Source organism: Pungitius pungitius, chromosome 11 (genome assembly GCF_949316345.1).
Source record: "Pungitius pungitius chromosome 11, fPunPun2.1, whole genome shotgun sequence".
NCBI lineage: Eukaryota > Metazoa > Chordata > Actinopteri > Perciformes > Gasterosteidae > Pungitius > Pungitius pungitius.
In genome coordinates this window covers 12204492-12225224 of record NC_084910.1, presented here as the reverse complement: position 1 = coordinate 12225224, position 20733 = coordinate 12204492, and the positions used below count along the sequence as shown (strand labels likewise).

Here is a 20733-nt window from a genome sequence, read left to right as displayed (position 1 = left end):
TGTTTCCACCTGTGTCCAATCACCTGCACCTCTCTTGTGTATTTAAGCCCTGTGAGTCTTGTGTCCCTTGTCGCATCATTGTTTCCATGTCGTGTTTCGTTGGTCGGTGTTCCTGGCCATGTTTGTTTGGAATTTTGATTGATTGATTGATTGAAGGATTGATTAATTAAAAATAGCTCTTTGTTGGAAGTTCGCGTCCGAGTCCTGCCTCCACCTGCACCTGCCAGCCTCTAACAGAAATGTTGAATTTTAATGCTCCACAAGAAAGACAACATTTTGCTTTGAAGTAGCTCAAAAATAAATTAGACTTACACCATTATTCATTAAATGTAATTCTGTATTAAGTGTGAATTTGTTCCCAAATATTATTTCTTTCATTTTTTCAATTCTTTGCTCGTTAGAATCAGATAAGTATTCCAACAAGAAAACAAATAGTGATTCAGTCGACCACGTGTACGGCTTGTTGTGCGACAGATACTTATCACTCGGCATCCCCACACTGCACACACACACTCTTTTTAGACTTCAACCGCCTGCTGACTATTTGAGTAGATAATTATTTAATTTATTTCAACATGTGAGGCTTAACCCCTTCATGAAGATAATGTTGGAATGTGGATCTTTCAACTTGTTTCCAATGTTTTTCGGGCAGTATTGGTCAGAAATTCCGAATCGCAACTTAATTCATTTTTTCATTCATTTTGATATCTATATCCATTGCGCTGATCTCTTTTTTTAAAGAGACTTAAACAAATCTTCATGGGTAAGCAATACTACGTAGACACCCCCTTCATGTGAATGGGCCTATACTCAAAATATTGGCACAAGGGCAAAATTTCTCCACGTTTCATCACTTTCCCAGTAAATCACACCCACTCTGACACAGACTTTTGATTGCTCATGCAAGTCATTCTTTGCAATGTGTCTCTCAATCAGTAAAACTACTAGCCTGTCCTATGAATCCACATTTATCATGAACAGGTTTCAGAGGCTAGTAACTATGGAATGCCGTGTTATTCACAATTAAATAAATGAATAAATACATAAATACATGAAATATGCATTTGAAATACATCGTGAAATAAATAAATGAGGCAATATAAACATAAATATTAAATAAATTTAATTATTTCATGGTACTTTTATTTCGTCCATATTTATTTATTTCAAGAGACTTTTATTTCATATTGCCACGTTTATTTCATAATGCCACTTTATTTCACATTCTTATATGCAAATCAGGGGGCGTGGCTATCTCTCACATTCAGAACAGACAACAGAGCCATGTGCAAAAAAAGGCTCGAAGTGAAAGGGCTATTAATAGGCTAGGTTAGTTGTAGCCTTCTTATATAGCTACTGTCTATGGTTGTAGTAGCAGATACGGTACTGGTTCATTCATTACAATGTCTGAGAAAAGTATCTCCGACTTATTGAGAGCGGCTGCCAACCGCCTCGATTGGATGGAAACCACCACCACCACCAGCACCTACAACCAAACACCACCTAGAGCTGCCGAAGTGGGAACCGCAAGCCCTAGTATTTAAAAAAAATAGTATCAGTATAGTATAGTATGTGTCAAAATAGTATCTGCAGATAAGCCATGTTGATCGATTTGATCTGCTAATGCTAGCATGCTATCTCGGAGCCCACCGATGTCAACACTCTCACGTCCCTTAGCCAGCTTTTTTTTGAAGATGGCTTTGTTGTCTGTTCTAAATGTGAGAGATAGCCACGCCCCCTGATTTCCATGTAAGAACGTGAAATAAAGTGGCATTATGAAATAAAAGTCTCTTGAAATAAATAAATGTGTACTTATGAAATAAAAGTCTCTTGACATAAATAAATGTGTACTTATGAAAAGAATGTACCTTTAAAATGTACATTTATTTAATATTGATGTATTTATTGCCTCATTTATTTTTTTCACAATGTATTTCAAATGCCTATTTCATTAATTTATGTATTTATTAATGTATTTAACCCTCCTGTCATGTTGCGGGTCAAATTGACCCGTTTCAAAATTTAAAAATCTAGGAAAAATATTTGAAAGTACTTTTTTTGTATGAAACTTCTTCTGCTTGGCTTAATTAGTGTAACCAACGTAAAAAAATAAATAAATATATATATCATGCATTTGAAACCCCCCCATGCAGGTTTATATTACAGAGATGATGTTCGGGTCAATTTGACCCGGCAGTGAACGTGGAGGCTATAGGGGGTCAGAAGTGTCAAGTTTAGACCATTTCTTTCTTTGAAAATGTGAGACTGTCTTTCTTATTCACTCTTCACCACATTTCTCTCTCTAACACCACACACACACACACACACACACACACACACACACACACACACACACACACACACACACACACACACACAGCTCCACATATAAAGTTGTCCACATTTCAAACTTCAAACAAAGAAATCAAGTGTTTGTTATTGGAACCGATCTCTGTCCTGCACTTATGTGCCCATCCCCCCACGTGAACCAGACGTGCGTCTCAGATGCACTCTCTTTCTAACGGCCCCCACCTGTACAAGAAATAAATATACTATTTTGGTGGGAAAACCCCGGCCACATACAAAAGGGTTGCTGTGGAATCTTACAAACATTACACTCTGAAGAGCATGCATACAACTCAGCAGCTCAGTAAAAAACTATGAGCAAAAAAAGAATGACGGCCCTGGAGGCTCTGGAGCTCATCTTTGATCGCAACAGCGAAATAGAGGAGGATGTGTCCGAAGATGAAGACCATCTTGAGATGAAATTCGGATTCTAAAACATCGGATGAGGAAAGTATAATATCTGTTCCAAGCGAAACATTCCTTTCAAAAAATCGGGAAATACAGTGGTCATCCTCACCTAACGCAAGTCTGTCACGGTTTGGGTCTGCTCTGTCTTATTTTGTAGTTTTCATGTCTCTGGTGTTCCTGGGTAACTTCACTTCCTGCCTTGTCCTGTCTTCCCTTGTGATTGTCTGTCGTGCCTGATCGTTTCCACCTGTGTCCAATCACCTGCACCTCCCTTGAGTATTTAAGCCCTGTGAGTCTCTTGTCTTGTGTGGCGTCATTACATGTCGACCGTTCATGTGTCACGTAAGTCAGGTTTGTGTTTTCAAGTCCAGGTCCCTGTTTTGTTTGTTGGTTTTGTTTTCTCCTCCTTCCTCCCCTTTTTGGTGGGAGCGATTTTGATTTTGAGTTTTGACTATTAAAGCCCTTTTATTTTTCATCAACTCTGCGTTTGAGTCCTCCCTCCTTGCCCTCGACCGCGTCCCCCCCTGAGAGAATGACGCCACCCCCTAAGGACTCAGCAGGGTTTGACCCAAGAAACCCATTTTTGGGAACTCGCCTGGCGTTTGGGGACCCACACGGCACGCAGCTGGCTGCCCGGCGCAACGCCAACCCTGGCTCGAAAGCAGGCTCCAGGCAGCGCCCCGGTCACCGCCCTCGCCGCTCTCCAGACCCAGGTTGGGCCTCGCCGATGGAGGCCAGCGTCCAGCCCCCAGTCCTCAGCGCACGCTGGAAACAGGTGCTGGAGCTGGCCGCCCGCCTCCAGGCCAGGTACGACCCCCACGCCCTGGACCTCCGCATTCGGCGGCAGCGACGGCGCCAACCACGCCCGTCTCCGCCCGAACCGGCCCCAAGACCCACGCCCCCAGCTCCAAGACCCACGCCCCCAGCTCCAAGACCCACGCCCCCAGCTCCAAGACCCACGCCCCCAGCTCCAAGACCCACGCCCCCAGCTCCAAGACCCACGCCCCCAGCTCCAAGACCCACGCCCCCAGCTCCAAGACCCACGCCCCCAGCTCCAAGACCCACGCCCCCAGCTCCAAGACCCACGCCCCCAGCTCCAAGACCCACGCCCCCAGCTCCAAGACCCACGCCCCCAGCCCCAAGACCCCCGCCCGTTCCGGCCCCCAGAGCCTCGCCTCCTCCCGTTCCGGCCCCCAGAGCCTCGCCTCCTCCCGTTCCGGCCCCCAGAGCCTCGCCTCCTCCCGTTCCGGCCCCCAGAGCCTCGCCTCCTCCCGTTCCGGCCCCCAGAGCCTCGCCTCCTCCCGTTCCGGCCCCCAGAGCCTCGCCTCCTCCCGTTCCGGCCCCCAGACTCCAGTCTCCGCCCGTTCCGGCCCCCAGACTCCAGTCTCCGCCCGTTCCGGCCCCCAGACTCCAGTCTCCGCCCGTTCCGGCCCCCAGACTCCAGTCTCCGCCCGTTCCGGCCCCCAGACTCCAGTCTCCGCCCGTTCCGGCCCCAAGACTCCAGTCTCCAGCCCCGTCCCCACGGCCCCCGACCATGACCCCTCCAGGCCCGTCCCCACGGCCCCCGACCATGACCCCTCCAGGCCCGTCCCCACGGCCCCCGACCATGACCCCTCCAGGCCCGTCCCCACGGCCCCCGACCATGACCCCTCCAGCCCCGTCCCCACGGCCCCCGACCATGACCCCTCCAGCCCCGTCCCCACGGCCCCCGACCATGACCCCTCCAGCCCCGTCCCCACGGCCCCCGACCATGACCCCTCCCTCCCACCCTCTTGGGACCGCCTGGAAGTCGGTCCTTGAAGGGGGGGTGGGGTCAGGGGTTGGGTCGGCGCCCCCGGCCACGACGACGCCGGAGCCGCACAGCTCGGCGCCCCACGCCACGACGACGCCGGAGCCGCACAGCTCGGCGCCCCACGCCACGACGACGCCGGAGCCGCACAGCTCGGCGCCCCACGCCACGACGACGCCGGAGCCGCACAGCTCGGCGCCCCACGCCACGACGACGCCGGAGCCGCACAGCTCGGCGCCCCACGCCACGACGACGCCGGAGCCGCACAGCTCGGCGCCGCACAGCTCGGCGCCCCACGCCACGACGACGCCGGAGCCGCACAGCTCGGCGCTCCCCGAGACCCTGAGGTCCGGCCGCCGACCCGGCAGACCCCCCGAGACCCTGAGGCCCGGCCGCCGACCCGGCAGACCCCCCGAGACCCTGAGGCCCGGCCGCCGACCCGGCAGACCCCCCGAGACCCTGAGGCCCGGCCGCCGACCCGGCAGACCCCCCGAGACCCTGAGGCCCGGCCGCCGACCTGGCCGACCCGGCAGACCCGGCAGAACCCCCGAGACCCTGAGACCCGGCAGACCCCCAGAGAACCCCACGCCCGGCCGCCGCCCCGGCAGGCCGCCGGACCATAGCTGTCGGGTCCCCACCCTCCCGCCCCTTGTCTGATTTTCATGGTTCTGCCCCCCTTTAGGACCGTCTGGAATTCGGTCCTTGAGGGGGGGGTTCTGTCACGGTTTGGGTCTGCTCTGTCTTATTTTGTAGTTTTCATGTCTCTGGTGTTCCTGGGTAACTTCACTTCCTGCCTTGTCCTGTCTTCCCTTGTGATTGTCTGTCGTGCCTGATCGTTTCCACCTGTGTCCAATCACCTGCACCTCCCTTGAGTATTTAAGCCCTGTGAGTCTCTTGTCTTGTGTGGCGTCATTACATGTCGACCGTTCATGTGTCACGTAAGTCAGGTTTGTGTTTTCAAGTCCAGGTCCCTGTTTTGTTTGTTGGTTTTGTTTTCTCCTCCTTCCTCCCCTTTTTGGTGGGAGCGATTTTGATTTTGAGTTTTGACTATTAAAGCCCTTTTATTTTTCATCAACTCTGCGTTTGAGTCCTCCCTCCTTGCCCTCGACCGCGTCCCCCCCTGACAAAGTCAGCTGAGACTGACTGCCAAAAATATTATAAAGACTGTGCCAGGCCCACCAGGATGGCAGTGACTCGTGTCACAGACATCAAGTCAGCTTTTGAGCTGGTCCTCCCAAAGTCATTACAAAAAGTAATTCTCAAGATGACTAATCTAGAAGGGAGACGTGTTTTGGGGGAGGATTGGAAGGAGCTGGACGAAATGCATTTTCATGCATATTTGCGGCTTCTCGTCCTTGCTGGGGTCTATAGGTCAAAAGATGAATCGGTAGCCAGCCTGTGGGATGCAGAGACAGGCAGGGCGATATGACAACAAGACAAGCACAACATGTGTGACATGTGCAAAATTTATTTGCACAAAGCACACCGTGACGACATGTCACTCATGTGCTGTGTAGACACACACACACACACACCCACGCATACACGCGCATACACACACCTCGTTAATTTTGCTCATCTCTTGTTCATTTTTGTAAATGTCTGTTTCTTAACACTATGAATGAAGTTTACTTTCAATAGAAATTCTTATTTACTCATTTGGCTTGATTTTGAGTAAGCGGGTCAATATGACCCTGAACAGCATAGGTGTCTCATCTCTATTTATCTACATCACCCCATGACATTTTTTTTTCTTCAAAAAAATAATAAAATATAGCAAAAAATACATGTTATGGTAGACTAATGCAAATTATGTCTAGGTTTTTCAAATGTACCTAAAATAATGTCTGAGCAGACTTTTTTTCATTAAAACGAGTGAGTTATTCTAATTTAACTATGAATTATGGAGGAGCAAATAATTTCATTCCATTAAAAACTGATTGAATTGTTAGTTAAGGTGTTGATGATGAGGTAAAAACTATATTTCATAGGTTTTTTTGGTTTCTGACAACATTTGGAAGATTTAACGTGCCCCGGGTCAAATTGACCCGGGAACATCATTGCTGCACCTAAGAAACGAACATAGCAGGAGGGTTAATTGTGAATAAAATGGCATTCCATAAGTAACTAACAATGACAAGCACATTTATTATCAAACATTTTTCCACTGAAGATGCTGCCCAAGAAATTCATTGCTGTGGAAGCTTCTTGTGATGCCCATCAGAGGAAACCAACAAAATCTGGACCTTTATGTATTTCTTAAAATCAAAAAAGTTGAACAACATTTTTTTCCACAAAAAACTACACTGCAGACCAGTTGCTATAGCAGCAACAACAGTACTCACCATGAACACCTCTCTTTTGCAACTCCTGTTCAACCAATTGAGAAGTTGTGCTGGGTGAGAACTCAAAGACGTCTGTTGTGTTACACTAGCTTACTTTGATGCTGATGAAATGTTGGCAACAATCAGCTTTAAGTTTATTTACTTACTTTATGTCCTTCGCTAACAATAATGATGTCCTACTTTTGCCTCGCAAGAGGGTAACTTTAATAATATCAATTGTGAACATTCATTGGACCATTAATTGGGGAAAAATGAGGGATGGCTGTTACCCCGTGAGTTTAAGTTGCACTAATGCCAGCGATCCAGATTGGCCACAGTATGAACTGTACTCTACATGTCTCCAACTCTTCATTTTGGTTCCATCTCCCAGTGATGTGACAAGGTCTAACAAGTTTTCCATCTAATGTTAAGTTGTAAAAGTTGCATTGTGATTAATCATTTATACACCCCGATAACTAGCTGCGCTTAAGAATGAACTGCCTTGAGGAAATTGTAAATAATTAATTGGGTGTCATTTAACGCCTTCACTTAATCTGTTTCTTGAATGATTCAAGAAACAAATTTACTTAGTATTCATTCATTATTACTGAAAAAAGCAGAAGTTGAGTGTCTGTAAGGAGTCCTCCTGTATTAATAGTTTGGTAAAACTGGGCATTAAAAAGTGTCTTTACAAAGAAAGGGAGGATTTCTACCACAAATATCTGCATAATAAATGTCAAGTTATGATCTGGACACAATGCGAGGCCACTATGACTTTGATTCTAGTTAAATTCTCGAATCTAAGATTATCTATTATCCATGAATCTAAGATTCTGTGTTATTAGTTTGTGCGAGGAAATGATTGCGCCATCATAGCTGGACATATATAATCATATTATAGATTTCACGGTTGCCCAGTTGTGTGAAATTAATCATGAGTGAGCAAATGACAAATATAAGCTAGCTTGTTTTGCAGTTGTTCTGTATGTAGCTACATCTTAATTTTTTTCCATGGCAATATTGGAAAGCTCTATCTAACTTCAACATCAGCACACACGCGCACAGCAGGAAATTGGCTAAACTCAACAGCAAGTTTTGGGGTAATAGGAGAACAAAACAACATGAGAGGCTGTAAATGAGTTGTAGATTGTGTGTGCAGATAATGATGTTAGATGTTAGATAAGAGGATGCCTCTGACTAAATGTTCTGCTTTGGGCAAAAAGAACGCTGCACATTACTCTTGTATCACCAGGCTCTGTCATGGCAACACCTGCTCCATCGTCCTCACTTCCCCCCTCTGCATCTTGATCATCTGACAAAGTTCTGTTTTGAACATACTAAGGTCTCGTGTCCTTTCCACCTGATTAGCGACTAAGTCCACATGTTGTTTTTGCAGAGTCGGAGTCGCATGTGTACCCAGCTGCTCTGCTTGAACACACTAGATTGTGGCGCCCATTAACTCATGTGAGTCAATATCCAATGTTATATCCAAAAAACACTAGGTCAAAAGTTTAATTAGCGGTTTCTTCAGTTTATCATACAACAGTTGAAAAACATGTCACATCGACACATTAAATGTATCTGCTTTTTGTAATAATCAAGTGCATACATACTGTAATCACAATTGTATATAACTAGGATCCAACTCAACAGGGGAGAAAGACACATATCTGACCCAAAATCTTAAGATAGCATATTACCCAAAATATAACAAATATTATGCTTACATTATCATCAAGGGTTGTCAATTTTGTTAGTTTCTGATTTTATATAATTTGCTTTACCGAACAGAGCTGTTAAGTCTCCAGATCTGTGCCGGGAGAAATTTAGTGAATAAAGTATGTGTTGGGATAATAGCTGAATGTGATGGGTGCGATTAAATTCACACATTCGGTTTTCATTCTGTGTGAAATAGTACTGATTGTAGAGTGTTTCTCTCGCTCGTCCACCAACTTCATCTTATCGAAACTGTGGAAGCCGAGAGTTTTATTTCAATATTTTCTTAAATATTTGACTAGTGCTGGGCAACAATTGAAATTTTAAAAAATGGAACAATGATGTGATTTTTGTAATATATTTTGGGTCTGCCTTGTCAATTGCTTTTTGGGTGATGTTCACAGTTCATTAAAAATTGGCACATTTTACAGTCCCGTCCATCCTTTGACATAAATCAGTTGATAAAATGTAGCTCAAAGTGGGAAGGGTTGGGGTCCCCTGGAAATTCTGGGCCCCTTGAAATCAACTCGACAAGGCTTGATGCAACACATTTCTTTTCAATCTGTAGCATGTTTCAGAGACCCGCTCCTGTCCTGTCTCCCCGTGGTGCTATGAGAGCATGACGTCCAAGGTTACATCCGCCGTCTTTGTCCTATGGCCAATTACGATGTCAGCACATGCTTGTGTTGCTGCATCAGCATCTGCAGGGGAATCCTTTTCCCTGGGGATATGGACACATGCGTGAATTAAAAAAAGAATTCCAGGATATGCTGTATAATTTGATGGTATGCATCAAAACCGATGTGACCAGGGAAGTTCAGCATCTTCAGTGTAGTGACTTGTGATTTTCTGTATATTTACATTGCATGACTCATTGTTTGTTCCTATAGACATGTTTAATAAATATAACATTTACTCAGCCAGAGTAGCAACACTATAAACTTGTTGTAAATGAACTACTTGGGTATACTTAGCAAAAGTCAGCACTTAACAAACTAAAATCTGAATAATATATTAGAAATTTAAGAACAATAAACCGTTCTTTTGGGGACCTGTATGTTACTGAGCTGACCAGTTCAGTATTTTCAATGCATGTTCCTGTTGTGTGTGAAACAAGATACAACGATACACACGTCAGCAGGTCTGGTTGACTCGGCTGCGTCTTACCAGCCATTAAGAAGTGTGATGTATTCTATTGAGCAAGAAGAACCATCCTTCCTACATTTCCTCACTTTCTTGACCACATGTTCATCTCTGAATGGCTGTCAGAATTTGTCCAAGGGATATGGCATTAGTGATGCTGCACGTTGCTTGCAAACATCCAGGGACTTCCACCACAAATTAGGCTGCAGGATATGTGCTAAGTAACACACTATTCACCTTAAACGCCTGTCTTTGACATTCCTGCTGAACCAATCAAGCATTATGTGATGTGTGAGAACTCACAAAAGACTCTTGAAATATGCTAGCTGCTCACTGATGTAATGGAGAGCAACTTTTACATCAACAGACTGAGAGATGGAGGGTTTGGAACGTATTGGACAAGTTTAAGGGGCGACTGTGGGTGAGTGGGGAGCGCGGCCGTCCTCCAATCAGAGGGTTGGCGGTTTGGTGCCAGGCTCGGCCAACCCGCATGTCAATGTGTCCTTGGGAAAGACACTTAACCCCAGCATTGCTCCTCTAGCTGTGACTACAGTGTGTGAATGTTAGTTACTGATGGGCAGGTTCCACTGTGGATGGTAGGTCCTGCCATCAGTGCATGAATGGGTGTGAATAGGTGAATGATGTCATGTAGTGTTAAAGTCCTTTGAGTGGTCGGAAAACTAGAAAAGCACTGTACAAGTCCATTTACCAATTCAACGGATGGTTAGGGGCACTCACTCAGGTTGCTGGATCATGGTGCTGCTTCTTCTTGTTGTGATGATTTATGCATTCCTTAATGCAAAACTGAGGCATTTCAGACTTGGGCCTTCTTATCTGTATTCAAAACTTGTAACTTTTGCCAGAGGGGTTATGACATAAGACAAGTCTGACATTTATCTTTGAACATGGAGCGCTCACAATTCATGGTTCATAGAGATTTTGGGAAAGAGTCAATAGAAGCTTCCCGTTCAAAGCAGTGCGTTAATGTTTTATGAATGCAACAGATTGACGAACACTTCTTTAATTGTTGAATGTTCACACAGCGTTGGATTCCTATGAACACCACTATTACAAAACATAAAGTTTCTATTAAGGTAAACTTCCATTTTAGTAATTTAATATCAAGATCATGTTGTTCCATCCTTTGGCGTAGCACATTTTATTTTAAACCATAATTTGATATCCAAGTGTAAATGTCACAGATGACTCCTGGTTGAACTTTTCAATCGTCTGGTTCTTTCCCCATGGATTTGGCAGTCTATCTTTGTCCATAGAGTTGAAACTCAGAGCTTGAAGCACAGGTTTCCAAACCTGTATGTTACTGTTTTTATACAACGAAACACACGTCAGCAGGTCTGGTTGACTCGGCTGCGTCTTACCAGTTATCAAAAAGTGTGATGTATTGTTCTATTGAGCAAGAAGAACCATCCTTCCTACATTTCTTCTCTTTGTTGACCACACGTTCATCAGTGAATGGCTGTCAGAATTTGTCCAAGTGATTAGTTAGGCATTAGGCATTAGTGATGCTGCACGTTGCTTAATTTGCAGTCATAATTTGATATCCAAGTGTAAATGTCACAGATGACTCCCGGTTTAACTTTTCAATTGTCTGTTTCTTTCAGCTTTTCTTTTCAAAACTCAAAGGAAATACACATTAAAAACAAGACCAGTCCATTAGAAATGAACCTATTTTGGGGTTTTTTGTTTGACTATTGAGAGTATGCATTGTCGATTGATCACAAAAATTAACCAAATGAAAATGGACAAAAAATATCTATGTATATGCTTTTACTTTTACTCACTCTACATCCCAACCTGAATATGAAGAGATTCATTTGCAAAATAATGACTGAAATAATCTCAGATGAAATCAGAGGTCACAGTTGGTGACCTTTTCTATCTCCTCGTTTGGCTGCGTCCTTTCCCAGCCTTGTCGGATACGGGTCAGGGTTCGATCCACGCAGGGGAGGAGGACCAGTGCCTTCAGCACGAGCACCACAGAAGGCACAATCAGACAGAGCAAGTAGCCAGGAGGGGTGTACCATTTGTAGGTAGAGGGCTGAAGAAACTTGTTCCAGCCGTAGATGTAGCCGTGCGTCGTGCATATGAACAGGGTCAGGTGGCCCAGCTTAGACTGGGGAAAAATTCACATGGAATGGAAATGTTGAGTTGTGAGTAAGTACGCTTACTACCGAAGCTAACAAGATCAAGCCACAAGCACCTCATAAGCTGACTGAATCGTGTGCTTCTATCTCAGAAAAGATACCATTTGGAGGAAAGGTAATCCAGCACACAAACCCCCCCCCATACACTTTGGTTTTCATAGAGATGTGTGAATTACAACAGCAGCTTTAGGAGGGCCTGTAGGAGGACTATGTTGCATATGTATTCATTAAACTAACTAGGTGCTGGTGTTATTTAGCAGACAAAGGGCCAACTCTTGGCAAAAAAAAAAAAAAAAGCAAATCAGCATTTTACATGCCTTTGAGGCTCGGATGTTATTAATTGCATGGATAATTTAACATTTGGATGATGATGTTCTCATCCACAGTGACTCAAAGTTATCATTCAATCATTTACAATCGTTGGAGAGAAAATCTGTTTAAATTGACACCAGTTACTGTTTTTCACAATTGTTCTCACCGGATCTCAATCTTTGAGTCACATTCCCTATCGGAGGTCTACTTATGGACCTGACCTTTACAGAAATGGACCTGTGACCTGTATTAACAAACTCCTCCTTGAGGATTATACCAGTTGTCATAAATCTGTTTAATGAATAACTTAACATTTAAGATCCTGGGCTAAAGTCATCCAGGCTTCCACTCTTAGGCAGATGGTTAACTGGCCTTTGGGGATGTGAGTGCCGGAGACATATTGCTTTTACAACACTTTTTTTTAACGTATCCTGGAAACTGCAAATACAGATTATCACAGTGCTAAAACATCTTTTTTTCTAATAAAAAGCACACGACTTACATAATGTCTGAGGCCTTAAATTGATCGCACGCACATCCGCCCCCACACTCGACCACTAACACATATGTGAAGGACTCTACCTTTCGAATTGCGCTCTGACCTGTATGAAGTTGAACTCTCTCCAGCTGAGAGAGCCTCCCACCGAGGGCAGGGATGTTAGTCCGAGCAGGACATAAAGAAAGAAGCCCAGGATACCCAGCGCATAGAATGAGTCTTGACCCCAAGCCTTAGTGTTATCAAAGGAAGACAGGGCGCTTTTGTTGTTCTTCATCTGAGGGAGATAGAGACAGACAGTGCTGTAAGTGTGGTTTGCTTAATGTCATACTTCTCCATGTTTTGGATCGTAAAAACACTGCAAGGTTTGATCTAGCCTGCTGCACCTCATCCACCACTAGCGAGATGAGTTCGTGTCTGACAGAATAGCGATTAGAAGTGACGAATGTATAGATGGCATGGAGAAAAGCGAAGCCCAGTGCAATCAGACCCATCTGCTTCCTACACAGCATCCAGCGGTCCAGCCAATCAGGGAAGTGCCTAGAACACGCAAAACAGAGCTGAGACCTCAAAAATGAATCTTTTTTTTTTAACCATAAATTGCACGTAAGTAGTAGGAAATTTGTGATGTTCTGTTGTCTGACCTGTATTTGGTTCCTCTGTAGAGCTGAAGGAAGGCAGCTATGACACCAGGCAGGTAACACAGAGACAACATGATGAGAGACACGATGGGGAACACCTGAAGGATGGGGGATGAACAGAATACATCCTGCAAAGGGGGACGACATAACACCATCGACAGAGGATTTAACCAGACGTCGGCACATCTTCACCTTATTGCCGAGGGACACTGTGATCCGGAAGGAGATGTCTTTCCCCTCTTCAACATATGCGTAGATGACATCTCTGATGAGCAGATAGAAGAAGAAGAAGGCGGCGAGGCCAACGGCCACGCGTAGCGGCAGCCTCCACTCTGGGAAAAGCTCCAGGGGAAAGTCCTCCAGCTCTCTGGCTGCTGACAGAGACCCTTTATCCAGAACTGAGAGGCCCAGCTTAGTGGACATCTCTGCTACTGCCCACTTTGCTTCCTCACTGTTCCCACACAGGTACACCTGGAGCATAGTGTGGGGGATTCAAGAAAAAGGTTAGTGATGGACTGTACAAACATATATATGTGGCACATGGAAACATGTTTTTCATCTATTTCATGCTGATTTAATATGAATCAAATTGCATTATTATTGAAAATAGTTAAGATGTACTTATTTGTATTCTTACTTACTGTAAAGGGGAAAAATGTATTGTATTAACCCTTTAAGAAAGCGTCACAATGATGTTCACTTTTCAACAAATGCCTTAACGTGCCCTAAACCAGCAGTTTCCCTTATCACTTTTCAACTTCCAAGCCCAAAGTAGACTAAAGTGGATTTTTTATTTTCTATTTTCAGCCTCTGATTTTGAGCACTAGTGCCTGATTACTGCAGCAAAATGGTGTTTGTGGGACTAATTAAAAATAAACTGTGCCCATGTGCATTTTTCATTGAAGGAAAGATGTCCCCCACGTCCTAATAGAAGTAGAAGCGGTTCTCATTTCATCTTCATCTGCAATTTTACAACTCAAAAAATATATTAATATAAACATGTTCCTTTCTCTTTAAGCTGCTAATAATACAGTAGTAATATTAGATAACTAATCAACTGTGTTTGGAATATACAGCCCATGACTTACAAGAATTACCCATCTTCTGTTCATGCTGTTTTAGTCTTTTTTAAGACATATGCACACAGTGTATATGTATACTGCTCAATATGTAATCCTGTTTCCAGATCTTCCCCACGCTGAAGGTTATCAACACACTCACAGCTCTGTGATAAGACGATCAACTTGTTGGTAAAGGTGGGAAATAAAGCGTATTATCCCAAGGCGAATGACAGCAAGAGAGAGAGAGAGAGAGAGAGAGAGAGAGAGAGAGAGAGAGAGAGAGAGAGAGAGCAGTTTGACGGGCGTAGAGTGGAGTCAGTGGGATGGAGCAGTTTTCCCCCAGGTGTGTGTATAAGTGGACCGGGCAGCCAGCCATGACTCCCTCCATTACTGCACCAGTAACAGCAGGGGAAGGCCGACAGACTAAATCTTCATCTGAATGTAAATGTGACAGAGGCGCAACCCCGCTGTGGATCTGTTCAAATCGCTGGCCAACCAATGGCACACACTTAAAAGCAGGTGTGTGTACTGTACCTACACATGCACCTCTAAGGACACACTTTCAGAGGCGCCTTCTCACAATGCCTGTTTAAAAAAAATAGAGCACTGCTGCGGTGTGTGTGTGTGTGTGTGTGTGTGTGTAGGTGTGTGTTTGTATGATTCAAGGCAGATTCAGGTTTGGTCCCCAGAGGTTTCATCTTGTTTGTGTTTTTCTCTTTGTAGCTGCGAAACTGAAGCTGCAATAAACAATGGTCTTTATGCTGTGTAACATTATGAAGTGTGTTTGTTTATTTGTTAGCTTGTGCGTTCATACCAGCGCTGCCCTAGTTTTCTCTCAATCAATCACCTTCCTCCACTAAAATGAAATCAATTTCCTTCCTAAATTCTGTGTGGTTTAGTGGATAATTCATCTCCTATTATCAAGGAGCCTAAGAGATACATCTTCAATTTTCTTGGAGAAAATGTTGAAAGCAGTAATAATGAAAAGAATAAGTTGATAATCTCTGTCTTTTTATCTTATCTACAGCCAACACAAGCCTTCCTTAAGGCTCGGGAGCATCTTTGCTTTTTCACACTGATATAACAGCTCCCCTACTTCTTCTCTCACCTGTTTTCCTGCCAGAAGTCCATTCTGCAAGGCCCAGGCAGACAGTGTGTTGAGCCCTTTCACCACAGCAGCTCCAGGGACCAGTCTGAGGAACACACAGCAAGGACTTTGGCTGCAATTGTTTCATAAATTCCGAATAAACAAACATAGGAAAACAGGGCCTGAAATGGTGGGGAATAATGTTTCCACTTAAAATGAACATAAACACTGTAGGTGGGCCTGACAAGGGAGCTGCAACCCCGCTATTGTTTCATTTCTTTTCAATTCACTTCAGAGTTTTGATGTCTGAAGTTTCTTTTAGGATTTTAGCATGTTCACAAAAAAATAGCTAGCTCTCTTAATAAAACAATTACTTTCCTGATGTTTGAAGCCTTTATCTTTCTGATTGAGATGTCCTTTGTTTGCTTTTCACAGGAGTCTGTTACCTCTGCAGGTAGGCGGCGTTGGCCTCTGGGTACATTTCTTTCTTCAGGTTGTTACTGAGGTCCACCAGCACCTTGAGTGCAGGAGACAAAAGGAAAAAAAATGTTCAATCAATTCAATTAACTCTTATCTTGCCTCATACATATTACTATTACAATCAAGTGAGACTGTTGAGCTAATCAGAAAGTATGATAAAAGTGTGAACAGGAATTAAATCAATGCAGATTAAGCCGTGTCAGCGGTATTGTGATTATTTATTCACATTACTACTTATGCTACAGACAAGTCGAGTACAATCTGTTCCACCCTCATTCAATGGAATTTCTGATTTGATGCTGATTTAAATTTATTTTCAAAAATAACATAACATTTCATATCTTCATATTGTTTTATTTTCCCGAAAACAAATGCCTTATCTGCATTATTTTTATTGAGGTACATACAGTTTTATTTTATTTGTATTAAAATATAATAAAATTATGTATTATTCAATTTTGTATTTATTATTATCTTGTGCAGCGATTAAATGTTGACCTCTGTCTTAAACTGATCTGTGTATTTGTGACTGTTTATGGATATGTATTAATAATTACAAGATGTTTGAGGAGCTACATTCTTTATCTGTGATCTCTTCGCCCTGTTATCATAACGACAAGTGAACACTGTAGCACAACTATTTATGTATTATTATAATATCACTTCCCGATCCTTTCCCTACAATAACTACTAAGGATTGTCAGTTCTTCTATACTGCTCACCCTGAGAGGGTCCAGGGAGGCTAAAGTCCTACTTAGGATTTCGTAAAACGTATTGTTGATTGATTGATAGATTCGAACATCAAACAATGATTCACCTTCCCTTCAAGATGATGTGCTATCGTCTCCAGGAAGCCGTAGTGTTCTCTGTGAACGCAAATAAAGATCAAACTGGCAGATTGGGCTGCTGCTGCGTGGCTCGTCACCTGTACAAAACACATTAGGATTGAGAGATATGAACATGTTTGAGCTGCGCAAATACAGACATACAATTTAACAGACTAAAAGTGCTATGTTAAGCCATGAGTGCTACCTGAGCTCCCTGAGGCAAGGGGCCACAGCTGTGAGGTCTGCGGCTGCCGTACACCACCCTGTAGCCCGACTGCAGCAGGCGCAGGCCCAGAGAGCGCCCCAAGTCCCCCGTCCCCAAGATACACAGCAGCTCCGGCTCAGGGGCAGCTGCTGTGCCCAGAGGATGCAGCGACACGCTCTCAGTCTTCATCATCTCCAACAGACTACTCACCACTGATGTGATCTCACTCCGAGTTTGGATGGTCAATGTTCCCTGCTGTGTAGTTTGCTGTGTATATTGCCCCTGGAATCTGACCTGTGCACTGCCTCTCCCTCTTTGAGTGTCCATAACAACATGTTTAACCCCTCTATGCCCGCTGAAATGTGTGTGTGTGTGTGTGTGTGTGAGATGTGGTTGTTTTTAACACCTGCAGCAAAGAGTTTGATTGAACAGGACTGAAAAATGAAAATCAGTTGCATCGACAGATTTATTTAAATCTCAGTTTTTTCAAATATTTCTCAGAAACACAGACCGTTTTACAGGGCATATCTGCTTCAGCCAGAATTTGACTTTTACATGAAATTGAAGAACAAAAAATCGTATTCTACTGCTTTCCAGGCGTACCTTATTCTATGTCTTTCCACACCAGACATGGAAGACGTCTCCTGGCCAACAGATTCATTATCATTTCAAAAACCCACTGTTCCAAGAAAACGACTGGGAAAAGAATCTGTGCAAATAGCGTTCATGTCCCCATGGCTGAAACATCAAAGTTGTGACACGAACAAACTCAGCAGAGCAGAAAGAAGCTTGGCACACATGACGGTGTTTTGTGTGGCTGCTTTACTTTATATGAATGCAAGGCTTTGTTTGCCCATGTTTGTCGGTCCGTGTGTGTGTGTCTGTGTGTGTGTGTGTGTGTGTGTGTGTGTGTGTGTGTGTGTGTGTGTGTGTGTGTCTGTGTGTGTGCTCATGCACGCGTGTGTGCACACTGAAACGGGTCAGGACGCTCAGAGCGAACTAGAGTCTCATCTGTGATCCGCAGCACCATGGGGAGTCGGCTCTGCAGGCGGGGTGACTACCTGGCTGTAGAAATGACACACAGCGTCACATCCACTTTACTGACTATTTGAACAAAAACACTCTTCTCATCATAAAAGCAGCGTCATTGAAACTTCAATGTGCATAAATAGAGGCGGCGGTATTTATGGAAGACAAGCAGCGCGTTACCTCAGGAGCTTTTACAGGCAAGTCCATAACTAAAGCATTAATGTCTACCTTGGGGGATACCGCAGCAAAATGAGAAATCATTTTATGCCTAACCTTTAAGGCATCTATTCACTTGCAGCACTGTTAGAATAGAGCTGATAGCAGATCCAGCCCGATGACTCATTTACTCTCTGAGCCTCCGGGGCATCTTTTCTTCTCCTCTTCCCTCCCTCTCTGCCCAAAAGTCACACTTTCTCTCTCCCTGTCTGCCTCTCTTTCTCCCCTTTGCCCTCCACACTCTCTCCCTCGTCCCCTAGTGCTGCCCGGCCACTCCTTCCCTATCCGTCTCTAAATGAACAAGTATTAAAATCGTTGAGTAAATTCAATAACAGCTGACTGTTATTTTTTCCAACGTCTTTCCCTCCAACAAAACAGGGTTATGCTAAAAACCCCTGTTCTGCTCTCAAGGTTATCAACCCCCTTCGACGTACACATAAACATACAGGTCAAACATTTAAAGGACACTTCCCCGGAAGCTTACTCCAACGAAAACCTTGAAAGTTGTAGTTAATTTGGCGACCCCTGTGGCTACTGGCATAACAAAAAGTGTCAACCGCTGGGGTCATCACCAATGCATGAAAATGCAATTTGCAAGACTTTGCTTACCTTGCACATCAGCTGGATTGTCACAATGTCTCAAGATCACATAGAAATCCATCTTATAATTCTTTAAGTATTGAGTTTGTGTTTGCCGATCGGTGTCCTTTGAGGAGCCACTCACAGCTCTGGGTGGGGTTTGAAAATGTCAGAGACGACACAGAGAGGGAAGAACGACCTCTCCAGAAGGGTTTTCTCAAAAGGAAGGATTTTTTTTCCCATTTCTTCTAATTTGCTTTGGGAAGATTTTGATTTACAGTAATACCCATCAACTCCTTTTTTTAAGCGCCTGGACTTTCTGAAACAGATTTGAATAATTAATTATTGTGCTGCTAGTAGTAACTGACTGTCACAAATTAAAACTGTTTTTCATTTAATTATATTTCAAATCAGTTTTTTTGGCCATTTATCGGACGCACAACGGCAAGCTTAAATACAAAATGTACTCATTCATGCACACACCATCACACACACAATGACACACGTACCTCCTCAAGACCTGATTCCTTAAAGGTTTCAATAGAAGTCCGGAGAGGATTTAAAGGCATGCAAGTGTTTTGTGCTTATCTGAAAACATCTCGCGACATTTAACGGGGATACGCTGAGGGACACGTTTACATCAAACACACGCTGAACCAACGCTTTATAAATGTCAGGGCTGAGTACGGATTACAGCTCATGTGAGAAACTGAGCTTGAATTGTGTTGGATCAGCCTGCGGTGCATTGCTGAAAGAACATGCAATCTTGCAATAGTGATTAAAAAAAATGTTGCCGGTTAAACAGACAAAAAACTAATTTGCCACTCTTGCCAACAACACTGCACCGCATGCACTGCAAGCAAGAATGAACTGGATGAGGTTTTATTCCCAAGGGCAATTATTTGGAGGTTTCCAGCTGCTTCCAGCTCATAAAATGGCACAAAGAATGATAAGAGCCACAGAGTATTAAAGACAGTTTTGAGTCACAGCATGCATATGTAGTGCCATGCTGCTACAGTGGACAGGATGAAGGGGTTCTGTGGAATTGATTGATTGATTGATTAGGTATGAGGTTAAGATCGAGGTTCTGACTGAGAGAAGACTATGAGGTTGTTGGAAAAAGCGGACAGAGAGAAAGGTATCACGGCACAGAGCGAGGTCCCGTATGTACCATCAGGCACGATAGAAACATAGAGAGAATAGCAGAGGGAGTGGAACACAGGAAAAGAGACAAAGGGAGAGATGCAACTTAGGAGAGCGGAAATTCTGCCTCAGTAGAACAAAGACCCTCGTTAGAACCAGAGTTTCCCAAAAGTATTGCCAGAAATATTCTATAAATATTCCATTACTCTCTTTCCAGACAGACACGCCTGGGCTGTTCATTAGGAAACACTTAGAATAGGTTTATGAGAATCCGAGTATGAATGAAAAGTGCAACCCGTTTCTGCAGATGTTTACCTTTGATGAAAATTATGAATTCGGGCTGAGGAGATTCTGTACATTAATAGATCATATGCCTATGCACATGGAACATACTGTGTTTGTGTTTATGTGTTTCTGCGCGTTTCCATTTGTGTCATTCTGTATGCTCGGTGAGAAGAAACTCCATGTGTGTGTGTGTGTGTGTGTGTGTGTGTGTGTGTAAGTTAATACTCACTGTCCCATTATTGCCATCTCCACAGCCGGCTCACATGCCACATAGAAACATGTCCCAACTCAGAGGGCCTCGTCCTCTATCTCTGCTTTAACAGGATGAGCATTAGCTGCATGTTTGAAGTTAGGAATCTTATCTGGCACGCCAAGCGGAAGAAATCAGAGGTGGGGAGGAGCTGCATGGAACTGCAGATTTAGAGATTTACTCTCTTTCGTCGGACACACACATGAATTATAATGCTCATTTCAGAATTCA

At 44.0% G+C, this 20733-nt stretch overlaps 1 protein-coding gene across 5 annotated transcripts; it reads right to left on the bottom strand.

Moving 5' to 3' along the window:
• Window positions 1-8333: 8333 nt before the first annotated feature.
• On the bottom strand, window positions 8334-20453 carry LOC119197303 (metalloreductase STEAP4-like). Of its 5 annotated transcripts, none has more exons than XM_037453498.2 (10): window positions 17001-20453; window positions 16786-16893; window positions 15935-16005; window positions 15510-15594; window positions 13533-13811; window positions 13344-13438; window positions 13086-13239; window positions 12806-12976; window positions 11769-11860; window positions 8334-9304 (listed from the first exon to the last, which is right to left on the bottom strand). In XM_037453498.2, the coding sequence occupies exons 1-10, from the start codon at window positions 17325-17327 to the stop codon at window positions 9193-9195; spliced, it is 1494 nt and encodes a 497-aa protein (XP_037309395.1). In that variant the 5' UTR covers window positions 17328-20453; the 3' UTR covers window positions 8334-9192. The 5 variants fall into 5 exon arrangements, 4 of the variants coding, with proteins under 4 accessions (XP_037309395.1, XP_037309393.1, XP_062421659.1 ...); XM_037453496.2 differs by having other exon boundaries at window positions 9175-11860; window positions 17001-18065; window positions 18855-20453; XR_009957083.1 differs by having other exon boundaries at window positions 9182-9304; window positions 10465-11860.
• Window positions 20454-20733: the final 280 nt, after the last annotated feature.